Below are 19,483 nucleotides of genomic sequence, written 5' to 3' on the forward strand. Positions count from 1 at the left end.
TTAACAGAAATTGTAGCTCCCTTCCCCCCCCCCCCCCCCCCATACACACGCATGCTTCCAATTCAATTAACAACCTTTTTCTCTTCAAATTACAGTCTTAAATTTCTTGAGGGTTCGAAAAAGAGCTGACTTCACAGCCTTATTTTTCAAGCTATAAATGAAGGGATTCAGCATGGGAACCAGAGCTGTGTTGAGCAAAGAAAATAGTTTTTTGGACTTGAAGGTGCCACTTGGTGTAAAATACTGACAAAAAAGAGTGACGTAGAGAAGAATGACAACCGTTAGGTGTGAGGAACACGTGTAGAAGGCTTTAGACCTCCCTGTACTGGATTTAATTCTCATTATGGTGGATATGATGAATGCATAGGAGATGACAGTAAGAAGAAAAGGGATGAAGGCAGGAAGCAAGGCTCCATTTGTGAAGATCAGCAGTTTCAAAATAGAGGTGTCACTACAGGAGATACTCATCAGAGGCATAAGATCACAGAAGAAGTGATCAATTATGTTGGTGAAATAGCAAGAAAACCGTATTACTGCAAATATCTCAGGAAGAGGATGTAAAAGACTAAATGACCAGCAAAATAGGGCCAAACCAACACAGACTGTATTGTTCATGACAGAGGTATAATGCAGTGGGTTGCAAATGGCAACATAACGATCATAGCTCATGGCTGTAAGTAATGCCAACTCATTGCCACATAAAAATATAAAGATATATAACTGTATTATACAGTCCATGAAGGATACTACGTTGTCTCCAGTTAAAAAAATAGCAAAGATCTTATGTAGGGTAACTGTGGAAGACACTATGTCAAGAATGGACAGGTTACACAGGAAGAAGTACATGGGAGTGTGGAGATGAGAGTCTAGCCAAACCAGCAGAATCATGATCTTGTTGCCACCAAGAGTGATGAGATAAACGAGAAGAACCAGGAGGAAGATTAGAAGATGCAACTCAGGAAAATCAGAAAACCCTTTAATAATAAAACTGGTAAACACGGTCTGGTTTGTGGCATTCATATTTTCTGTGTAAACTCAAAGAAAGAAAGAAATTGTCTTACAGTAGACTAGATCTGGTAATACATATTTGAAAACCACCGTGCGAGACCTCAGACTTGGCATCCAATATGCAAAGGTACCTCTGAAAACTAAGACGGCAAATGTTGGCAGTAAAAAGAAGGATGTTTTACACCTTTTCATTCTGGCCTACCCCCTTCATTGGAGCTGCAAACCCAAAACTGAACTCTGGTCCTCTTCCTTTCGTGTCCCTACCTCTCAAGCTAGATTGCAAGCCTTTGGGCAGGGTCCTCCTCCTTATGCCGCCTACCTGTTTATGCACCTCCATTACCGTACACCCATCCTGTGGATCTGAGTGAACTCGACTTGCCTAACCTCCATGCTCCCATCCAGTGACTGACTAAGCATTACCTTGTACTCATACTGTGCTGCGTGATCTGGTTTGCATGTTTTCTTGTATTGTCTTATTGCTGTATGTCCACCTAAATGTTGTCTGTAACCTTAACTAATGTCCAGCGCTGCATAATATGTTGGCGCTTTATAAATAAAATAAATACATAACATAAATAAATAAGTTTCATTCTGAAATATCCAGGACTTCCAATAAATGGCTATCCTCTTAGCATTAACTAAACTTGGGTTAATTATACCAACACCATATTATGGTAAGTCTGGTACATTTTGATCAATACTCTAGAAATCAATAAACCAGCTTGGATCCCACCTGTTATGTAGCAGCAGAAACATTTTATTAAAGGTGGGACTGCATCTAGAAGTGAGCAGCAATCCAAACTCCTAGATGCAATGCCGTCCAACTCCACTCCTCGAGGGCTGAGGTCCTGACACATTTTCGGAACAGCTAAAATTAAAATTAAAATTAAATGATGGGACTCATCGGATAAGGTGGGGTGGGGTTCATCAAGTAGAACACATTTCTGACTTTAGAATTCTGTAATTATTTTAAGGATTGAAATCTTAACTTTAGAGATCTCTCCTTAACTTAAAAACAGGATTCTTAACTTAAGGGTTGCATTAGGTAAATTGTTTAGTGAATACTATAGGCTTTATCACCATGGTGATAACAGTAAAAAAAGCTCAGAAACATTGTTAAAGACAGGAAATGAGCTTAGTGAATTGTGGACATTATCTAATAAGTTTATTTTCACTGAAGATCCCCTTTAAAGGATCCATATATAGAGATGGCCCGAACTGTTCGCCGGCAAGCAGTATTCTGCGAATATCGACTCATCGCGTTTGCCGCGAAAATTTGGCATGTTCAATTTGCCCCCTATATATCATCATTGAGCTAAACTTTGACCCCTTACCTCACAGTCAGCAGACACATGGCAGCCAACCAGCTAGCACCCCCTCTATCAAAAAGCAGTTGCGGTGGCCATATTGGATTAATTATCTGCTGACTGCTGACTGTTAGTGAGAGCAGGGTCAGACTTGCTGCAGATAGGTAGGGAAAGCATTAGCTAGGCCTGTGTTCTTGTTCCTCACTTGCTGTAAAAACAGCCCTTTTGAGGGCTAGCACATCAGTCTCCTGTGTTTTTTGTGTGTGTGACACTCCACAGCCCACTGACACCCAAAACTGTGTGCACACTACTGCTATTGTTGTTGCCTCATTAAGTTGCAGGCACATAACCACTCCTGTGCATTATTATTTCACTATATTCTGATAGTACTATTGCATTTCTCTGTGTGAGACGCTCCACAGCCCACTGACACCCAGAGCTGTGCATAATGTGATTTCTGCCCTTCAGGGATTAAAACCCGAGTTTGCGTCAACTCCGTATTTTTTTGTGGGACTTTTGGCATGGATCCCCCTCTGGCATGCCACAGTCCAGATGTTAGACCCTTTGAAATAACTTTTTCCTCACTTTTGTGGCAAGAAACAGTAGGTTCTGAAATTCACCTGCCCATTGAAGTCTATAGCGATTCACCAGATTCGCCTGTTCGTGAACATTTTTCGGAAGTTCACGTTCGCAAACAGAAAATTCTATGTTCACGACATCTCTATCCATATATAACTGAAATAAACAATGATTGTACTAAACCTAAGGGTGATGCACTTTGGAGGGCCATTATTGCATTCTTGAGGTACTGAATAATATCAGTTTGTAAAAATATCCACTAATATTTTTTAGGCATCTACACTGCTGTATTTGATCACATGTATCCTATACTCACTTTGCTGACTGATTTCCATGTTTATAAATCTTGCTGTAGGTGAGGGTTTTATAGTCTCTCAACAAGCCTGATAATAAGTCTCCCATGGACTGGAATCCCCGAAGATGACCCTTTGATTGCAAGTGATTATTTTAATTATTACTAAGTCCCAGCAGCCATTATCCAGGTCGTACATTCAGGTAATGTTGTGCACAGTATTATACAGTTATGGCCAAAAGTTTTGAGAATGGCATAAATACTGTTTTTCACAAACTTCAGTGTTTTTAGATATTTTTGTCAGTTGTTTCTCTGGTGTATTGAAGTACAAGCATTTCATAGGTTTCAAAGGCTTTTATTGACAATTACATCAAGTTGAGGTGGCCAGACATCAGGCAATGATGGGCAGATATGACCAAGAGACAAATCTCTCTCTGATGGAATCTAATAAGAGAGATCTGTTGCTTGCCCATACACCACAGGTCATTTACCTATCAATTCCAGCAAGAAATCTCTCAGGAATCGGCCAAGCCCGCCACGTCCACCGCCTTGCTGGTGTTCCCTTACACTATTGTTGTATTGTTAATTAGCTTGATTTCATAGTGTGACAGTCAGAGTGTGTGCTGCAGGGCTGCTGCAGGCAGCTGCTATGTGTCTGTGTGTGTGCTGTGCACAGACCAGGCCAGCTGCTGCCTGCCGGCCAGCTATTAGCCTTAGCTAGCTACAGTATAGGTTAGGTTAGGGATTAGGGGAAAGGATTACTGTGTTATTGTGTAGTTAGTACTGTAGTACTGCAGTCAGTGCTAGTAGTTGTTAGAGTAGTAGTACTACTGTGTTAGCTTACCACAGAATTGCTGTGCTGCTGAGCAGTGCCAGTGTGACAGTTAGTGTCTTCTCCTCTGCTGCCTGTCACTCGGCACGTGGCACTTGGCACGTGGCACTTTGCACGTGGCGGGTGGCACTTGGCACATGTCACGTGGCACGTGCAAAGTGCCGCATGCAAAGTGCCACGTGTAAAGTGCCACGTGCCAAGTGCAAAGTGCCACGTGCCAAGTGCAAAGTGCAAAGTGCCACGTGCCAAGTGCAAAGTGCCACGTCCGGCATTCTCCTGGCAGATGTTACACCTGCTGCTGCTGTATTGCCCTGCTCCTGCTGCCTTTGGTGCTCCCACCGCCAGGGTGCCACAGGCCACTGCTGCTGTGCTGATACCACCTATATTTAACCCAAAACACAATGGCTGCATAATTTTTTTGTGCGGTTAGACTTTGGACACAATGTGTGCTGCACAACCGCTGTCTGGAACCCAGTCCTGATGTTGATTGACAGCCTTTTTTTTTGGGGGGGGGGGGGGTGGAATTTAAGTCCCAACATTATCAATTAGTGTTTCCCTTAAAAAAATAATGATGCTACATGTCTCATTGACCCCAAAAAACGTTTTTAAAGCAATTTAAAGGCCACTTCAGGTTTTTCTATCCAGATATCCGAATCCGCCTGGATAACCCGGATACTGAGGTCGGATATCCGATTCGGATCAGAACATTTTGAACTCGAATATCCGACTCGGAACGGATATCTGGGTATCCGGATCTGAATCCAATCTGGATTTTGAAAAGGGGTATCCGAGCAGCACTGTTTTGGAGTATGTTAATAAATGTATGTTTTTGAAAACTGACAGTCTAATGTCTCCTGTGGGGAGGTAGGTCCTGTTGGGTCTCTGTTCATTTTCTACGTTTTCCAAAATAAAGTCATTTTTTTTATTTTTACTCACCAAGCCATTTTTGTTGAGGAGCAGCTTTGTCAAACTACAAAAAAATTCCCAGTTCTTCCTCACTCATTCCTTCTTTGTTTGTAGCCGGTAGGGATGGTCTGAAAATTTCCAAGGAATACCGATTTCCAAGTTTCCGATCGGAAATGGGATTACTGCAGTGGTAATCGGAAAACGGCTTCTGAAATTTGTATACAGCAGAAATTCCACATCACTCGGTTTTCAATCAGAGAATGTGGAGGTTTACCTCAGAAATCAGAACACCACAGAAATGTTATGCCAAATCCAAGACTCGTTAAAACTTGGTAGAAGTAGCAGTAGTAGTCTTGTGATTGGTCTAACATTTCAGTGGTATGCAGAAAAATTCTGCATCCTGTGATTGGTCCAATGCTTCTGATTCAGAAGTATTTGGCCAATCAGTGAATTCAGAAGTGTATCAAGGATGTCCACATAATAGCGGGCATCCACAAAAAACAACGTTTAAAAAAAATATATAACTTTGTTATCTGTCCCAGGGACTGAAAGGGAGAGAAAATATCTCCAGTAGAGACTTAACCAGCAATAAATACCCCCAGGAGTTTCTAACTTCTTTATAAAAAAACAAACAAAAAAAACCTTGAACTAAGCTTTTTCTAAAGTAAAGTAATTTTTATTTTTACTCACCAAGTCATTTTTGTTGGGGAGCAGCTTTGTCAAACTACAAAAAAACTCCCAGTTTTTCCTCAGACCATGCTTCTCATGTTTCCTTCTCTGTTTGTGGCCTATTTTATTATTATTATTATTATTATTCATCTTTGTCATTTTTTTTGGTGTAAAGTGAACAATGGGTTGTGGGTAGCTTATGTAATAAAACGTGAATAGCATTTATCATTATATTTCATCTGAGTATCTATGGAGAGTTTTTTTCTGTCAAAATTGATTGGGTGAAGAGCCTTTCCATGACTCTTTTGATCCATTATTCCTAGCTGCCAAGAACTCTCAACTTTGAAATTCCCTATGGGAATCCCGATACTGTAATGCCTGCTGTGAGGTGGGGAGGTCCTTTACATCATAGAAGAAGTTTGTAGAAAAACAGCAAAGTACAGCAAGACCCTGGTATCTGGCACCAGCGGGGATTGACTGATGCCGCATACAGGCACTTGCCGGTAGTTTGAAATGGCGTTAAAAGCACTACCTCCACCCCTTGGAGCAGCAGGAATACTCACCAATCATCCAGGCGCCGTGTTCTATGCATCTTGCAGCTCCCGGAGGCTTTCCGGAGTCCTTAGTGTACGGCTCCCGACATGTCACCTGACATACATCGGATCACTGGACACGCCGGGGCCATACATGGACACCAGAAAGCAGATGGGAGGTGCAGGATGTGTTGAAGAAGGTGCCCAGAGGATTGGTGAGTACTTCCTGCTCTCAAAACCCCCAAAAGTTCAGCCCCGTTATCCCACTCAGGTATGACGGTTAAAGAGAATCTGTATTGTTAAAATCGCACAAAAGTAAACATACCAGTGCGTAAGGGGACATCTCCTATTACCCTCTGTCATAATTTCGCCGCTCCTCACCGCATTAAAAGTGGTTAAAAACAGTTTTAAAAAGTTTGTTTATAAACAAACAAAATGGCCACCAAAACAGGAAGTAGGTTGATGTACAGTATGTCCACACATAGAAAATACATTCATACACAAGCAGGCTGTATACACCCTTCCTTTTGAATCTCAAGAGATCATTGTGTGTTTCTTTCCCCCTGCAGTTCTCATGCACTGAAGTTTCAGGCTGCTCGTTTTTCTCCTGCAAACTGCTTTGCCCTTGTCTGTAATTCTTCAGTATGTGAAAGCCCAGCCAGCTCAGAGGACGATTTATCCAGCTTGTAAAAGAGAAGAGAGAAGCTGCCCTAATCTAAATAATACACAGGCAGTGTGCATAGAGGGGCCTGGAAGGGGGAGTTCATAGCAGAACCACAACACTGAAGAACTTGGCAGCCTTCCAGACACAGGCTGACAAGTCTGACAGGGGAAAGATACATTGATTTATTACAGAGATGGTGATAGTAGAAAGTGCTGCAGTAAGCCAGAACACATTAGAATAGCTTTTGGAACTTGTAGGATGATAAAAAACAGGATGCAATTTTTGTTACGGAGTCTCTTTAAGTGAGACATCCGGTTGCCTAAGTTCTTACTCAGTGCATCATATTCTGTGTACATTTATGTGGGGAATAAGAGATGTCCTGTACATCACAGGAGAAGTTTATAGAAAGAAAGTAGAGTACTTGGATAAGTGAAACTGGAACCTCCTTGCACTACATATACTGTACGCACAGCAATGACGCACATAAATCTGGACACACTGAATACACACTAGAAAGCGACACACACACACACACACACACACACACACACACACACACACACACACACACACACACACACACACACACAATGCAACATGCAGACGGCAGCCATGTTGTCTTTCTCTTCCTCTCTGTGATTGGCTGCAGTGTTCCATATGCAGCTCTCAGGAGGGGGTGGGGCTCCATAACCAGTACTCTGCATCCTGCTGCCGGCTCCTGCTGCCTCTCCCAGCCACATATGTCCTTGGACCCCTGGCAGCTTTACTTCTGTGTAAGAGGTCCAGGAGGTGGGCGGAGCACCACAAGTGCTCAGTGTGACTTCCTCTTCTCTCTCGTCTCTATTACCTCTGCCAGGTCTGCCCCTCTTGCTCCTGCACCCAGAGGCCTCTGCTTTCCCTGCTTCTTCCTCAGCCCATTCCTGAATGCATGCTTTTCATAGCACTGGATTTACTTTTTCGCCTTGCTGTGCACATGTAGTGTAAACAAACCACTGGCATGGAAACAGTGAGGCAGAGATGACCCCTTAGTGTTTGCAGTAGTTGTCTGCTCTCACTCAGGAAAATCAGCTATGTATGTAAGGCTATATCCAAAATTTCAAAATGCAGGTTGGCAACATTTACAGAGACAGTAACATTTGTAACTTAAGCCAGGAAATTGAGATCCCACTGAGAACGTGTTAAAAATAACTCATTTAATGATATAACATAAGAGCTCACAGTGTCAATGAAAAGTGTAGCTTTACCACCTCTCTTCAATGCACATTCGTGCTTCCAACTCCATCAACAGTCAATGAGCTTGATCTAGTTCCCTTTTTCTCCAACTTTTCTCCTAGGTCATATTTTTACACCTTATCAATAAAAGGCCTTTTAAGCCACCAGCAAGCAAGAAAACAAATTTTGACAGTACTTGTTCACCATACTTTTTGGTACTTTTTCAACTGCAGAGTGCTAAAAAAAAGTTATTTTAAACAGAAGTTGAAAAATTATCTCCTAGGAGAAACGTAGGAGAAAAACTGAATTGGACCAGGCCCAATGTCTCTTCAAATTACGCTCATAAAATGCTTGAGTGTTCGAAGAAGAGCCGACTTCACATCTTTATTTTTCAAGCTATAAATGAAGGGATTCAGCATAGGAACCACAGCCGTGTTCAGCAAAGAAAACAGTTTTTTGGACTTGAAGGTGCCACTTGGTGTAAAATATTGACAAAAGAGAGTGAAATAGAGAAGAATGACAATCGTCAGGTGTGAGGAACACGTGTAGAAAGCTTTAGATCTTCCTGTACTGGATTTAATTCTCAGTATGGTGGATATGATGAATACATAGGAGATGAAAGTGAGAAGAAAGGGGATGAAGGCAGCAAGTAAGGCTCCATTTGTGAAGATCAGCACTTTCAGAACAGAGGTGTCACTACAGGTGATGCTGATCAGAGGCATAAGATCACAGAAGAAGTGATCAATTATGTTGGAGGTGTAGCAAGAGAATCGTATTACTGTGACTATCTCAGGAAGAGGATGTAGAAAACTAAATGACCAGCAAAATATGGCCAAACCGGCGCAGAGTCTGTTGTTCATAACAGCTGAATAATGCAGTGGGATGCAGATAGCAACATAACGGTCATAACTCATGGCTGCAAGTAGCACCAACTCATTGCCACAGAACCATGTGAAGACATATAGCTGTGTCATGCAGGCATTGAAGGATACTACGTTGTCTCCTGTCACAAATATAGCCAGGATCTTATGTAGTGTAACTGTAGAAGAAGCTATGTCAAGAACAGACAGGTTACTCAGGAAGAAGTACATGGGAGTGTGGAGATGAGAGTCCAGACATACCAGCAGAAGAATGATCTTGTTGCCGCCAAGAGTGATAAGATAAATGAGAAGAACCAGAATGAAGATTAGAAGGTGCGACTCAGGAAAATCAGAAAACCCTTCAATAATAAAGTAGGTTACCATGGTATCGTTTTTGACATTCATATTTTCCGCATAAACTTAAAGAAATAAAATGAAATGTCTTACAGCAGATCTGGCAATGCACACACTTACGGTGCGATAGAACTTTGACAAACACAGTGAAAGACCTCAGAGTTCACATAAGATATGAGAAAGTACCTCTTCAATCTACCTCTTCAATCTACTGTTTCATTCATCAATATCCAGGACCTCCAAGAAATTATTTTTCTTTGAGCAGTAAAGTAAACTAGTGTATCATATACCAATAAGTGTTATGGCAAGACTAGTAACTTTTGATCAGTACTCTAGGATTCCATATATCAGCTTACATTGCACTTTTTGTGACTTAGAAAAATAATGTAGGAGCAGAACTCAAACATATCTTTCCCCACTTCAGGTTCCTGAGTTTGGTGAAACTCTTCACAGTAATCCAAACACCTATATGGATAGCTTAAAACTCCTAAAATGTTATGAAAAATTAGACCAGATATGCTTGGATACACATTCCTCAATAAAAATATTTATCTCTGTAGGTGAGACTCTCATACAGAGCAGAGCTTATTCAGTACATTAAGAAGGCGGGGCTGAAATCCCAGCTTAATGTGCAAAAGCTGCCCAGCACAGACAGGAGTTTTCACAGGAAGTACAGTTACAACAGGCACATCACTAGGTTTTTCCTGAAAAAGTCAATATTCTTTTTTTGTAAGCCAGATATTATTTATTACAGACTAGACCTCTTGCCCAGAGCTAGTTCAAAATGAGTGTTTGGATATATGCTTTCAGTTAGTTGTTCCATAGGATAGCCCAACAACACCTAAGTTAGAGGCACACCTTGGGCTTTATTTCTTAAAAGGTCAGGCTTAGATTTACCTCACAGCAGCCTATAGGCACAGATGTCCTGGCACTTTAGACTTTATCCTCCATGAACCTACAAACCCCCACCAAATAGCACTGCCTACAGTGCCTTATGGTAAATCCGGCTCTGTGAATAACCTTTCATTTACACTCAGCTCCGGACCCTGCATAGGGAAGGTGGGCGGGAGGGAGGCAGAGTGAGCCGCCTTTCCATTATCAGGCGCCTGTAGGCACGAGCCTACAATGCCTTATGGTAAATCCGACCCTGTAAAGGGTGATGAGAAAAAAGGGAGGTCTTTTCTTAAGGTTGTCTATATGTTGTTATTGTAGTATAGAAATTCTTATGTGTAATGGTGACATCAGAAAAATCACATGCCAACAAAAAATGGGAAAGAAAAAACAACAGGAAAATAGCAGCACTCAGCCTTTTAAGTTTGAAAATATTTACATATGATTTTTAATATCTATAATCAGTCAAAAATAAGACAAATAATGCACTTTATGATTATTCAAATGATTAAAAACATTTAAAACAATGTCCCATAAAATTCAATGCCAATAATATGCCATATGCATAATACACTAAACTACACCAAAAAAAAAAAATAACTCATGTCAGGTTAATAAAAATAATAATAGTACATTAGGCTAAAGTAATACATGTCTTTTTTCCTCAATTAGTAAATAACCAGAATACAGGATGATTGTAGCCAACCTAACGGTTCGACCAGAAGGGAAATAAAATGTGATTTGGCAATCTATTATTCCCTTCTTGAGATACTGAACGATATTAACTTGTGAAAATATTCTGTAGTGGTTTTTAAGACATCTACACTGCTAGATTTTATAGCATTTATGCTGTACTCGGTGTGGTGACTGATTTCCATGTTTACAGATCTTGCTGAAGGTGAGGGTTTTTTAGTCTCTCAACAAGCCCGATAATGAGTCTCTGATGGACTGGACTCCCTGAAGATGACCCTTTGATTGTATGTGATTATTTTGATTATTAGTAAATCTAAGCAGTCATTATCCAGATAGTACATTCTTTTAGGTAATGCTGTGCTCGGTGTTATACAATGTATTGGTGTATGACATGACACAGTGAATTGATGGTCAACCCGAGACGGGAGGAGAGGACATGGTTTTCAAAGTACAATTAGTCTTCAAGGTGTGGCAATGAAGAGGAGATATAGGCCGGCACTGCTAAATGAACTTTATTTGCAGATTGGTGCAGTGTACAAAATGTCACAAAGTGGCCATACCAGGAGACAGCATTCCAACAGGTGCAGGTGGGTGCAGGGCAAAGAGAGCCTCTCTTTGCGCTGCACCCTTTTGCACTTGTTGGAATGCTGCCTTCCGGTATACGCACTTTTTGATGTTTTGTACACTGCAGCAATCTGCAATTAAAGTTCATTTAGTAGTGCAGGCCTATCTCTCATTTTCATTGCCACACAATTTACTATTCTGCAACCCAGGTCAAAGGATGCTACAACTGTATACATACGGGGGCAGCCAGCAGTCACCACCCAAGGCGCTGGAGGAGCTGTGGGTGAGGCTTGTTTATGGTATTAAAACAAAAGAAAAAAATTATTTGGCTTGAGGAATGCCCTATAAACTATATGTAAGGGGCACAATTATTCAATGTATAAATGTTTATTTCGGATCCACTGTAAGCTTTGTTTAGTGATGCACACTGCGATTTGTAGCTGGCTTGGACTGAGTGTCTTTTTTTTTCCTTAAACGGACTCAGAGCTGACAAAAGCAAAAAGATTTATACATACCTGGGGCTTCCTCCAGCCCAATACGCTCAGATTGCTCCCACACCGATGTCCTCTTCTGCTCGCAGCTCTGGTACCGGGTCCTCACACTTCCGTCATTCGGAGCCAGTCTACGCAAGAGAAGTGCACCCTCTACGTTTCTCTCCAGCGGCTGCTGGAGAGATATTCAAAGAGCGCACTTCTCTTACATCAGACTGGCTCCGACTGACAGAATTGCGGGGACCCAGTACCGAAACTGTGGGCAGAGGAGGACAGCGGCGTGGGAGCGATCTGAGCGTAAGGTGCTCTTTTTGCTTTTGTCAGCTCTGGTACACTTTAAACTTTTAAAAGTGGTTTTCACCATAGTATCATGTGACATAGGTCAACTCAATGCATCACATGGTACAAATGCCTGAGTCTCATTTGTGCACATGATGTGGGGTTGCCCAGTGGTGGGGAAGCATCTGGAAGGAGGTGTAGAGATTCTATTCCTTAAATTTGACCACAAGGGTGGCCTTTGATGCCTTATTCGCAATTTTTGGTATTCGTGATACAGGAACAATTGGAGGGGGCCCTCTACAATGGTCACTGGTGGATTTGAGGGTAAAATTAGCTAAGAAGCTTATTATCAGAAAATAAAAAAATCAGGAACATTTTTGCTTGGGAAGTGGAGGGAGGAGGTCTCAATCTTTCTGAGTAACAGGGTGTGAGAGGGTAGTGATGAGGAGGAGGTGGAGATGCCCGGCTGGATTGCTCTGAAATGTATTTGGGAAAAGTGTTCCAGTTAATTTTGGGGTTTTCCTTGATGTAGATTCTAATAGAGGGGAGCGGAGGGGATACATGTTATTATGGTCATGCCAAGAGGAGGGGAGAGAAGGGTGGGGAGGTCCTAAGTGAGTCTGGGTAGATGGGGATATATAAGTGGTATGCATAAGGTTTGTTTCTAAGTGTTTCATTTTGTGGGTGGCAGTGTTTTTATTATTTTTTTCTGGCATAAAGAAAATGTAACCCCTTTATCCTCCATTACAATATATCTACGTCCTCTGTGACTTCATCTAAGCCACAAGGACAAAATATACATCTTGTAGCAGAAGCACAGCTGTGCATGACTGGGCTTGCTCCAGTGCACACCTCCCACACTATCTGATGCAGCACTAATTGTTGAAAGGGAATATATGTTCCCTGAACCAATAAGATTGATTTTTACCATTTAAAAATATTTTGTTTTCTCAGTTCATAGTGAAAAATGCACCTTGTAGAATTATTTTAGAATCAAATATCTTCAGCATAAATTGTGACAGGAACATACCGTACTTTTTGCCGTATAAGACGCACTTTTTCTCCCCAAAAAATGGGGAGAAAAAGTCCCTGCGTCTTATACGGCAAAGGCAGGGAATCCCCAACTTACGAACACCCGCCGATACGAACCGCGACCCGCCGTCGGGGATTCCCTGCCTGTGCGTCCTGCTGTGGCCTCTCCTCCCCCTCCTTGCTTGCCCCCCTCCTCGTGTCCCCAACGTGTGCGCTCGGGCCCCCCTAATTGAGAAGCGGCAGCTGCTTACCTCCTCCATCTTGCCCGCGGCGATTGAAGACATCCGGCTCCTGTGGGCGGCTTCCTCTAGTGCCGGCTTGTAATGACGCGTCATCAATGACGCGTCATCAATGACGCGTCATTACAAGCCGGCACTAGAGGAAGCCGCCCGACAGAAGCCGGATGTCTTCAATCGCCGCGGGCAAGATGGAGGAGGTAAGCAGCTGCCTCTTCTCAATTAGAGAGGGACCCGGCGAGAACACACAGACAGGACACGGGGAGGGGGGCAAGCAGGGGGGACCCGGCGATCACACACGGGGGCAGAAACACGGGGGGCAGACACACGAGGGCCAGAAACCTGGGGGCAGACACATGGGGGCCAGAAACCTGGGGGCAGACACATGGGGGCCAGAAACCTGGGGGCAGACACATGGGGGCCAGAAACCTGGGGGCAGACACATGGGGGCCAGAAACCTGGGGGCAGACACATGGGGGCCAGAAACCTGGGGGCAGACAGCTGGGGACAGAAACCTGGGGGCAGACACATGGGGGCAGACACATGGGGACAAAAACCTGGGGGCAGACACCTGGGGGCAGACACATGGGGACAGAAACCTGGGGGCAGACACATGGGGACAGAAACCTGGGGGCAAACACATGGGGTCAGACAGCTGGGGGCAGACACATGGGGGACAGAAACCTGGGGGCAGACACATGGGGGACAGAAACCTGGTGGCAGACACATGGGGGGCAGACACCTGGGGCAGACAGCAGGCACATGGGGGCAGACAGCAGGCACATGGGGCAGGCACATGGGGGCAGGCACATGGAGGCAGACAGCAGGCACATGGGGGCAGACAGCAGGCACATGGGGCAGGCACATGGGTCAGACAGCAGGACACAGGAGGACACCATTTGGGGGAGGTCATGTACAAGACGCTCCTGAAATATGGACGCACCAGGTTTAGTTCATATCTTTTTTTCCCTGGATTTTGCCCTCTAAACCTGGGTGCGTCTTATATTCCGGAGCGTCTTATACGGCGCGAAATACAGTAATCTAAATTTTGTTCGAGGAAAAAAATGCCATACAATGAAAGTCTAGTTTGTCTTGAAAAAAACAAAATATATTTCATTTAGGTGTCATAAGTAGGGATAACGTTTTTGCTGATTGAATAGGGACATAGATAAAATGTAAAAACTGACTGCTCTGGTCCATATGGGGGAAACAAGGTTTCCCAATAAACCAATAAAAATAAGCAACCTGTGATGCAACTATCTTCCCAACAATAGGAGGCTGCTGATGAAGCCAAATCTTTGGTTGCCATATGGCGTATTATCGCTGCTGATGGTTTGCAATAAAAATAAGCATAGCAATAGCATCTTCATGTTTGCTATTTCCCTGCATCAGTGTTTTACTACAGCTTACATCTGGAAATATGCCTGAAGAAGGGGACTAGATCCCAGAAAGCTTGCATCATTTAACTTTATCAGTTAGCCATTAAAAGGTATTACTTTTACAAGACTTTGTTTTTTTCTACCTACAATAAAAATAAGAAAACAAAAACAAAACAAAAAATGCCCCACACATGCCAGCAGTTCCATACAATCTCATCATCAGACTATTCTGATATCCTTTAAGGGCAGAGACTACTGTAACAAACAACAGGCAGGCAACCTAAAGGAATATGTTTTGTATCACAGATCTGAAATTTCTCCATTACGTGCCAGAAAGTACAATTGTTTTTGGTGCAGATATAATTTTCCATGATACAGACTTGAGTCTTCAAGAGTACTGAAGCTAGAAGGCATCCCTATCATGTGTCTCCTTGTTGCCATCTTATCTTTTGTCATAAATTAGCTAGCATCCCTTTGAGACCCTCTTGATGTTGTAATTAAGGCATCAATGACATTTATTTATGGTTGCAGAACAATGTATCTCCTTTTTAATGTCCATTGTATATAAGCTGTGCTCTAAATTTTGTCAGTATATTTAGTCAGTACTAATTAACTTAGATACATAGATACACAAACACTTTGTCACGCAAAAGACCACTACTACAACTACAGTGGTGTGAAAAACTATTTGCCCCCTTCCTGATTTCTTATTCTTTTGCATGTTTGTCACACTTAAATGTTTCTGCTCATCAAAAACCGTTAACTATTAGTCAAAGATAACATAATTGAACACAAAATGCAGTTTTAACTGATGGTTTTTATTATTTAGTGAGAAAAAAAACTCCAAATCTACATGGCCCTGTGTAAAAAAAAGTGATTGCCCCCCCTTGTTAAAAAATAACTTAACTGTGGTTTATCACACCTGAGTTCAATTTCTGTAGTCACCCCCAGGCCTGATTACTGCCACACCTGTTTCAATCAAGAAATCACTTAAATAGGAGCTATCTGACACAGAGAAGTAGACCAAAAGCACCTCAAAAGCTAGACACCATGCCAAGATCCAAAGAAATTCAGGAACAAATGAAAACAAAAGTACTGTAATTGAGATCTATCAGTCTGGTAAAGGTTATAAAGCCATTTCTAAAGCTTTGGGACTCCAGCGAACCACAGTGAGAGCCATTATCCACAAATGGCAAAAACATGGAACAGTGATGAACCTTCCCAGGAGTGGCCGGCCGACCAAAATTACTCCAAGAGCGCAGAGAAAACTCATCCGAGAGGCCACAAAAGACCCAGGACAACATCTAAAGAACTGCAGGCCTCACTTGCCTCAATTGAGGTCAGTGTTCACGACTCCACCATAAGAGAGAGACTGGGCAAAAACGGCCTGCATGACAGATATCCAAGGCGCAAACCACTTTTAAGCAAAAAGAACATTAAGGCTCGTCTCAATTTTGCTAAAAAAACATCTCAATGATTGGCAAGACTTTTGGGAAAATACCTTGGGGACCGACGAGACAAAAGTTGAACTTTTTGGAAGGTGTGTGTCCCGTTACATCTGGCGTAGAAGTAACACAGCATTTCAGCAAAAGAACATCATACCAACAGTAAAATATGGTGGTGGTAGTGTGATGGTCTGGGGTTGTTTTGCTGCTTCAGGACCTGGAAGGCTTGCTGTTATAGATGGAACCATCAATTCTACTGTCTACCAAAAAATCCTGAAGGAGAATGTCCTGCCATCTGTTCGTCAACTCAAGCTGAAGTGATCTTGGGTGCTGCAGCAGGACAATGACCCAAAACACACCAGCAAATCCACCTCTGAATGGCTGAAAAAAAACAAAATGAAGACTTTGGAGTGGCCTAGTCAAAGTCCTGACCTGAATCCTATTGAGATGATGTGGCATGACCTTAAAAAGGCGGTTCATGCTAGAAAACCCTCAAATAAAGATGAATTACAACAATTCTGCAAAGATGAGTGGGCCAAAATTCCTCCTGAGCGCTGTAAAAGGCTTGTTGCAAGTTATCGCAAATGCTTGATTGCAGTTATTGCTGCTAAGGGTGGCCCAAACAGTTATTAGGTTCAGGGGGCAATTTCTTTTTCACACAGGGCCATGTAGGTTTTGAGTTTTTTTCTCACTAAATAATAAAAACCATCATTTAAAACTGCATTTTGTGTTCAGTTATGTTATCTTTGACTAATAGTTAACGGTTTTTGATGAGCAGAAACATTTAAGTGTGACAAACATGCAAAGGAATAAGAAATCAGGAAGGGGGCAAATAGTTTTTCACACCACTGTATTTGTTCACAATAGAATAGTGGAAAGTCACTGGTACTTTTGTAATTCAAACTAGAATGGAAACACCACACTCATACATTCTCTGTGCCCCCATCCAATTCACTTTTTTTTCTCCAAAATTTCTGATATTCAGGGCTGGCGCTACCATAGAGGCAAAGAGGGCAATCGCCCCAGGGCCCCAGAGCCTGTAGGAGCACCTTGCAGAGTCTATGACAGAGTAACATCTCACCTGTGCTGGCAGGTGCACTGCTCTGTCAGTTTGTGGCTCTGTGCGCTCCAGTCTTTAGCCACCGCTGGTTGCATCTTCTCTGTGACCCCCTGGCATGTTATTGCATAATAACATGCTCCGGAATACGAAGGAGAGGCACCCCTGCGAGAGTACAAGGGGCCACGGACTGACAAGAGAGTGCCCGCCAGCACAGGTGAGACACTGCTCTGCCACAGACTCTGCAGGGGCCCTGGGGAGCAAAAGTTAAGTAAGATGGTGACGGGGGGGGGGGGGGGGTCAGCAGCCATCTCAGGGATTCTGGGGAGAATTAAACTGCAACAAAGGGCACCTAATACCTCTTTTTGGCCAGAGGTGTCCCAGGTTAATTTTGTCCAGGGGCCCCATTGTTTCTAGAACCGGCCCTGGATATTTTCACATCTTAAAAACTACTACTAATGTCTCCAAGCACTACCCTCTAAGGACCTCCTCCTAGTGTTTTTTATTCTTATGTAATTTTTCATATGAACACGTGTCAGTATTGGTGATGTCTCAAACCACACATCAGCTATGTATGTAACTGTATTGCTGGATGTCCTGATTGAACTATTTGTTTTGTACTATGTACAGCGTTACAGAATATGTTGATACTATATAAATAAATATTCATAATAATAATTTAGTAGCAGTAGTGCATTGTACCGTGTTAGCCATCAGTAAAAGCAAGAAGTTTTAAATCAGGATGATACCATTTATTGGCTAACTACAAATGAATAAGAATGAACAAGCTTTCGGCCTTGCAGCCTTCGTCAGGTTTACATCCTGTTAGTTTGCAAGCTGGTGGTACAGACAGCTTATATACATGCAACATCAAAAGGGAAAACAGATATTTTTTTCAAGCATGAATACATGTCATTAAGATGCCTTAATTCGAACAGAACATCTAAATGGGGTTAGAGGTTAAAAACCTCTAACCTCTAACCCCATTTAGATGGTCTGTTTGAATTAAGGCATCTTAATGACATGTATATATGCTCGAAAAAAATATCTGTTTTTCCTTTTGATGTAGCATGTATAAAATCTAATCTAGCATGTATAAAGCTGTCTGTACCACCAGCCTGCAAACTAACAGGATATAAGCCCGACGAAGGCTGCAAGGCCGAAAGCTTGCTTATTTTTATTCATTTTTAGTTAGCCAATAAATGGTATCATCCTGATTTAAAATTTCTTGCTTTTAACAGAGTGAGGAAGGGTTAAGCCCCATACACACATACCCGGTCCCTCGGACAACATAGCTGGGCCAAGGGTGACAAGCGCATTGCTAGCCTGGAGGATAATGACATATTCTTCAATATGTGTGTGTGTGTGTGGGGGGGGGGGGGTGGAGTGGCTTATATGTGATGTCAGGCAGTCATCATTCCCCACCTCAGCCAAGTTTCATCTACTGTGTTTATGGGGATTTAAAATATATTCTCTCATTTCCTGTTCAGGTGAAACCAAGGATTCTAGTGTGCATACAGGGTGTCACTAACAAAATTATCAAGGCATAGTAAAAAATGCCTAAATACGGATATCTACAGTATGTACACCTCTCTCATAGTAGCATTAAAGAGATCAAATACAAGAGAGTTGATAAAGTAGCCAAATGATTTCAGGAATAAAGACCCAAACAGTCTTTCCCAACACTGTATGAAAATATAATTTTTTAACATTTAACCACTCTATCCATAAAATAAAATAATTTTTTTGGCTGGATTTGGAAAGGATACAGATTAAGTAAATCAAGTACAGATTAAGTAAATGTTTCTCAACTGCAAAGAAAGGATGTCCACCCCCTCTACTAACTGCCTGTTATGCCTAAATGTGGTTCATAGAGTACAACAGAGTAACCAAGCAGCTCGGGGTGACCCAAACCATTAGGGATGTATAGGGGGATAAAAGAGACCGAAAAGCCCCCCTACTAATAAGCAATGCTTGGTGACATTTGCCTTCTTAAAACAGAAGGAAATTTGCAATAATTCAGCTATAAGTGAACATTTGGGATTACCCACAATGCACCACTACTGAATATGCAAATTATCTATTTTCGCCCCTGTAAGCCAGACAAGCATCCAGAACCGCTGGTGTATAGCAAGCCTATAGCTTTAAATATTACACACCACATCAAACCCACACGTAGACAGCCTGTTTCGGGCTTTTG

General features: G+C 42.4%; 3 protein-coding genes across 3 annotated transcripts in view; all 3 read right to left on the reverse strand.

Annotated features, from left to right (window-relative positions):
• Nucleotides 1–84: 84 nt before the first annotated feature.
• LOC137527219 (olfactory receptor 5V1-like) lies at nt 85–1,020 on the reverse strand. Its single transcript, XM_068247723.1, has one exon. The coding sequence runs from the start codon at nt 1,018–1,020 to the stop codon at nt 85–87; it is 936 nt and encodes a 311-aa protein (XP_068103824.1).
• Nucleotides 1,021–8,331: 7,311 nt separating this feature from the next.
• Nucleotides 8,332–9,267, reverse strand: LOC137527220 (olfactory receptor 6C1-like). Its single transcript, XM_068247724.1, has one exon. The coding sequence runs from the start codon at nt 9,265–9,267 to the stop codon at nt 8,332–8,334; it is 936 nt and encodes a 311-aa protein (XP_068103825.1).
• A 296-nt stretch (nt 9,268–9,563) lies between these two features.
• Nucleotides 9,564–19,483, reverse strand: part of LOC137527221 (olfactory receptor 2AP1-like) — a 32,519-nt gene continuing 22,599 nt past the window's right edge. The window contains exons 2-3 of the mRNA XM_068247725.1: nt 11,880–12,030; nt 9,564–9,703 (exon numbers count right to left, since the gene is read on the reverse strand). Coding sequence (XP_068103826.1) covers nt 9,564–9,703; nt 11,880–12,030 — 291 coding nt within the window. The remainder of the gene's footprint in view (nt 9,704–11,879; nt 12,031–19,483) is intronic.

Source organism: Hyperolius riggenbachi, chromosome 8, assembly GCF_040937935.1.
Source record: "Hyperolius riggenbachi isolate aHypRig1 chromosome 8, aHypRig1.pri, whole genome shotgun sequence".
Classification (NCBI taxonomy): Eukaryota; Metazoa; Chordata; class Amphibia; order Anura; family Hyperoliidae; genus Hyperolius; species Hyperolius riggenbachi.

Excerpts from the sequence above, each read along its gene's own strand:
- LOC137527219 (XM_068247723.1), bottom strand. The coding sequence starts at position 1,020 with ATGAATGCCACAAACCAGACCGTGTTTACCAGTTTTATTATTAAAGGG.
- LOC137527220 (XM_068247724.1), bottom strand. The coding sequence starts at position 9,267 with ATGAATGTCAAAAACGATACCATGGTAACCTACTTTATTATTGAAGGG.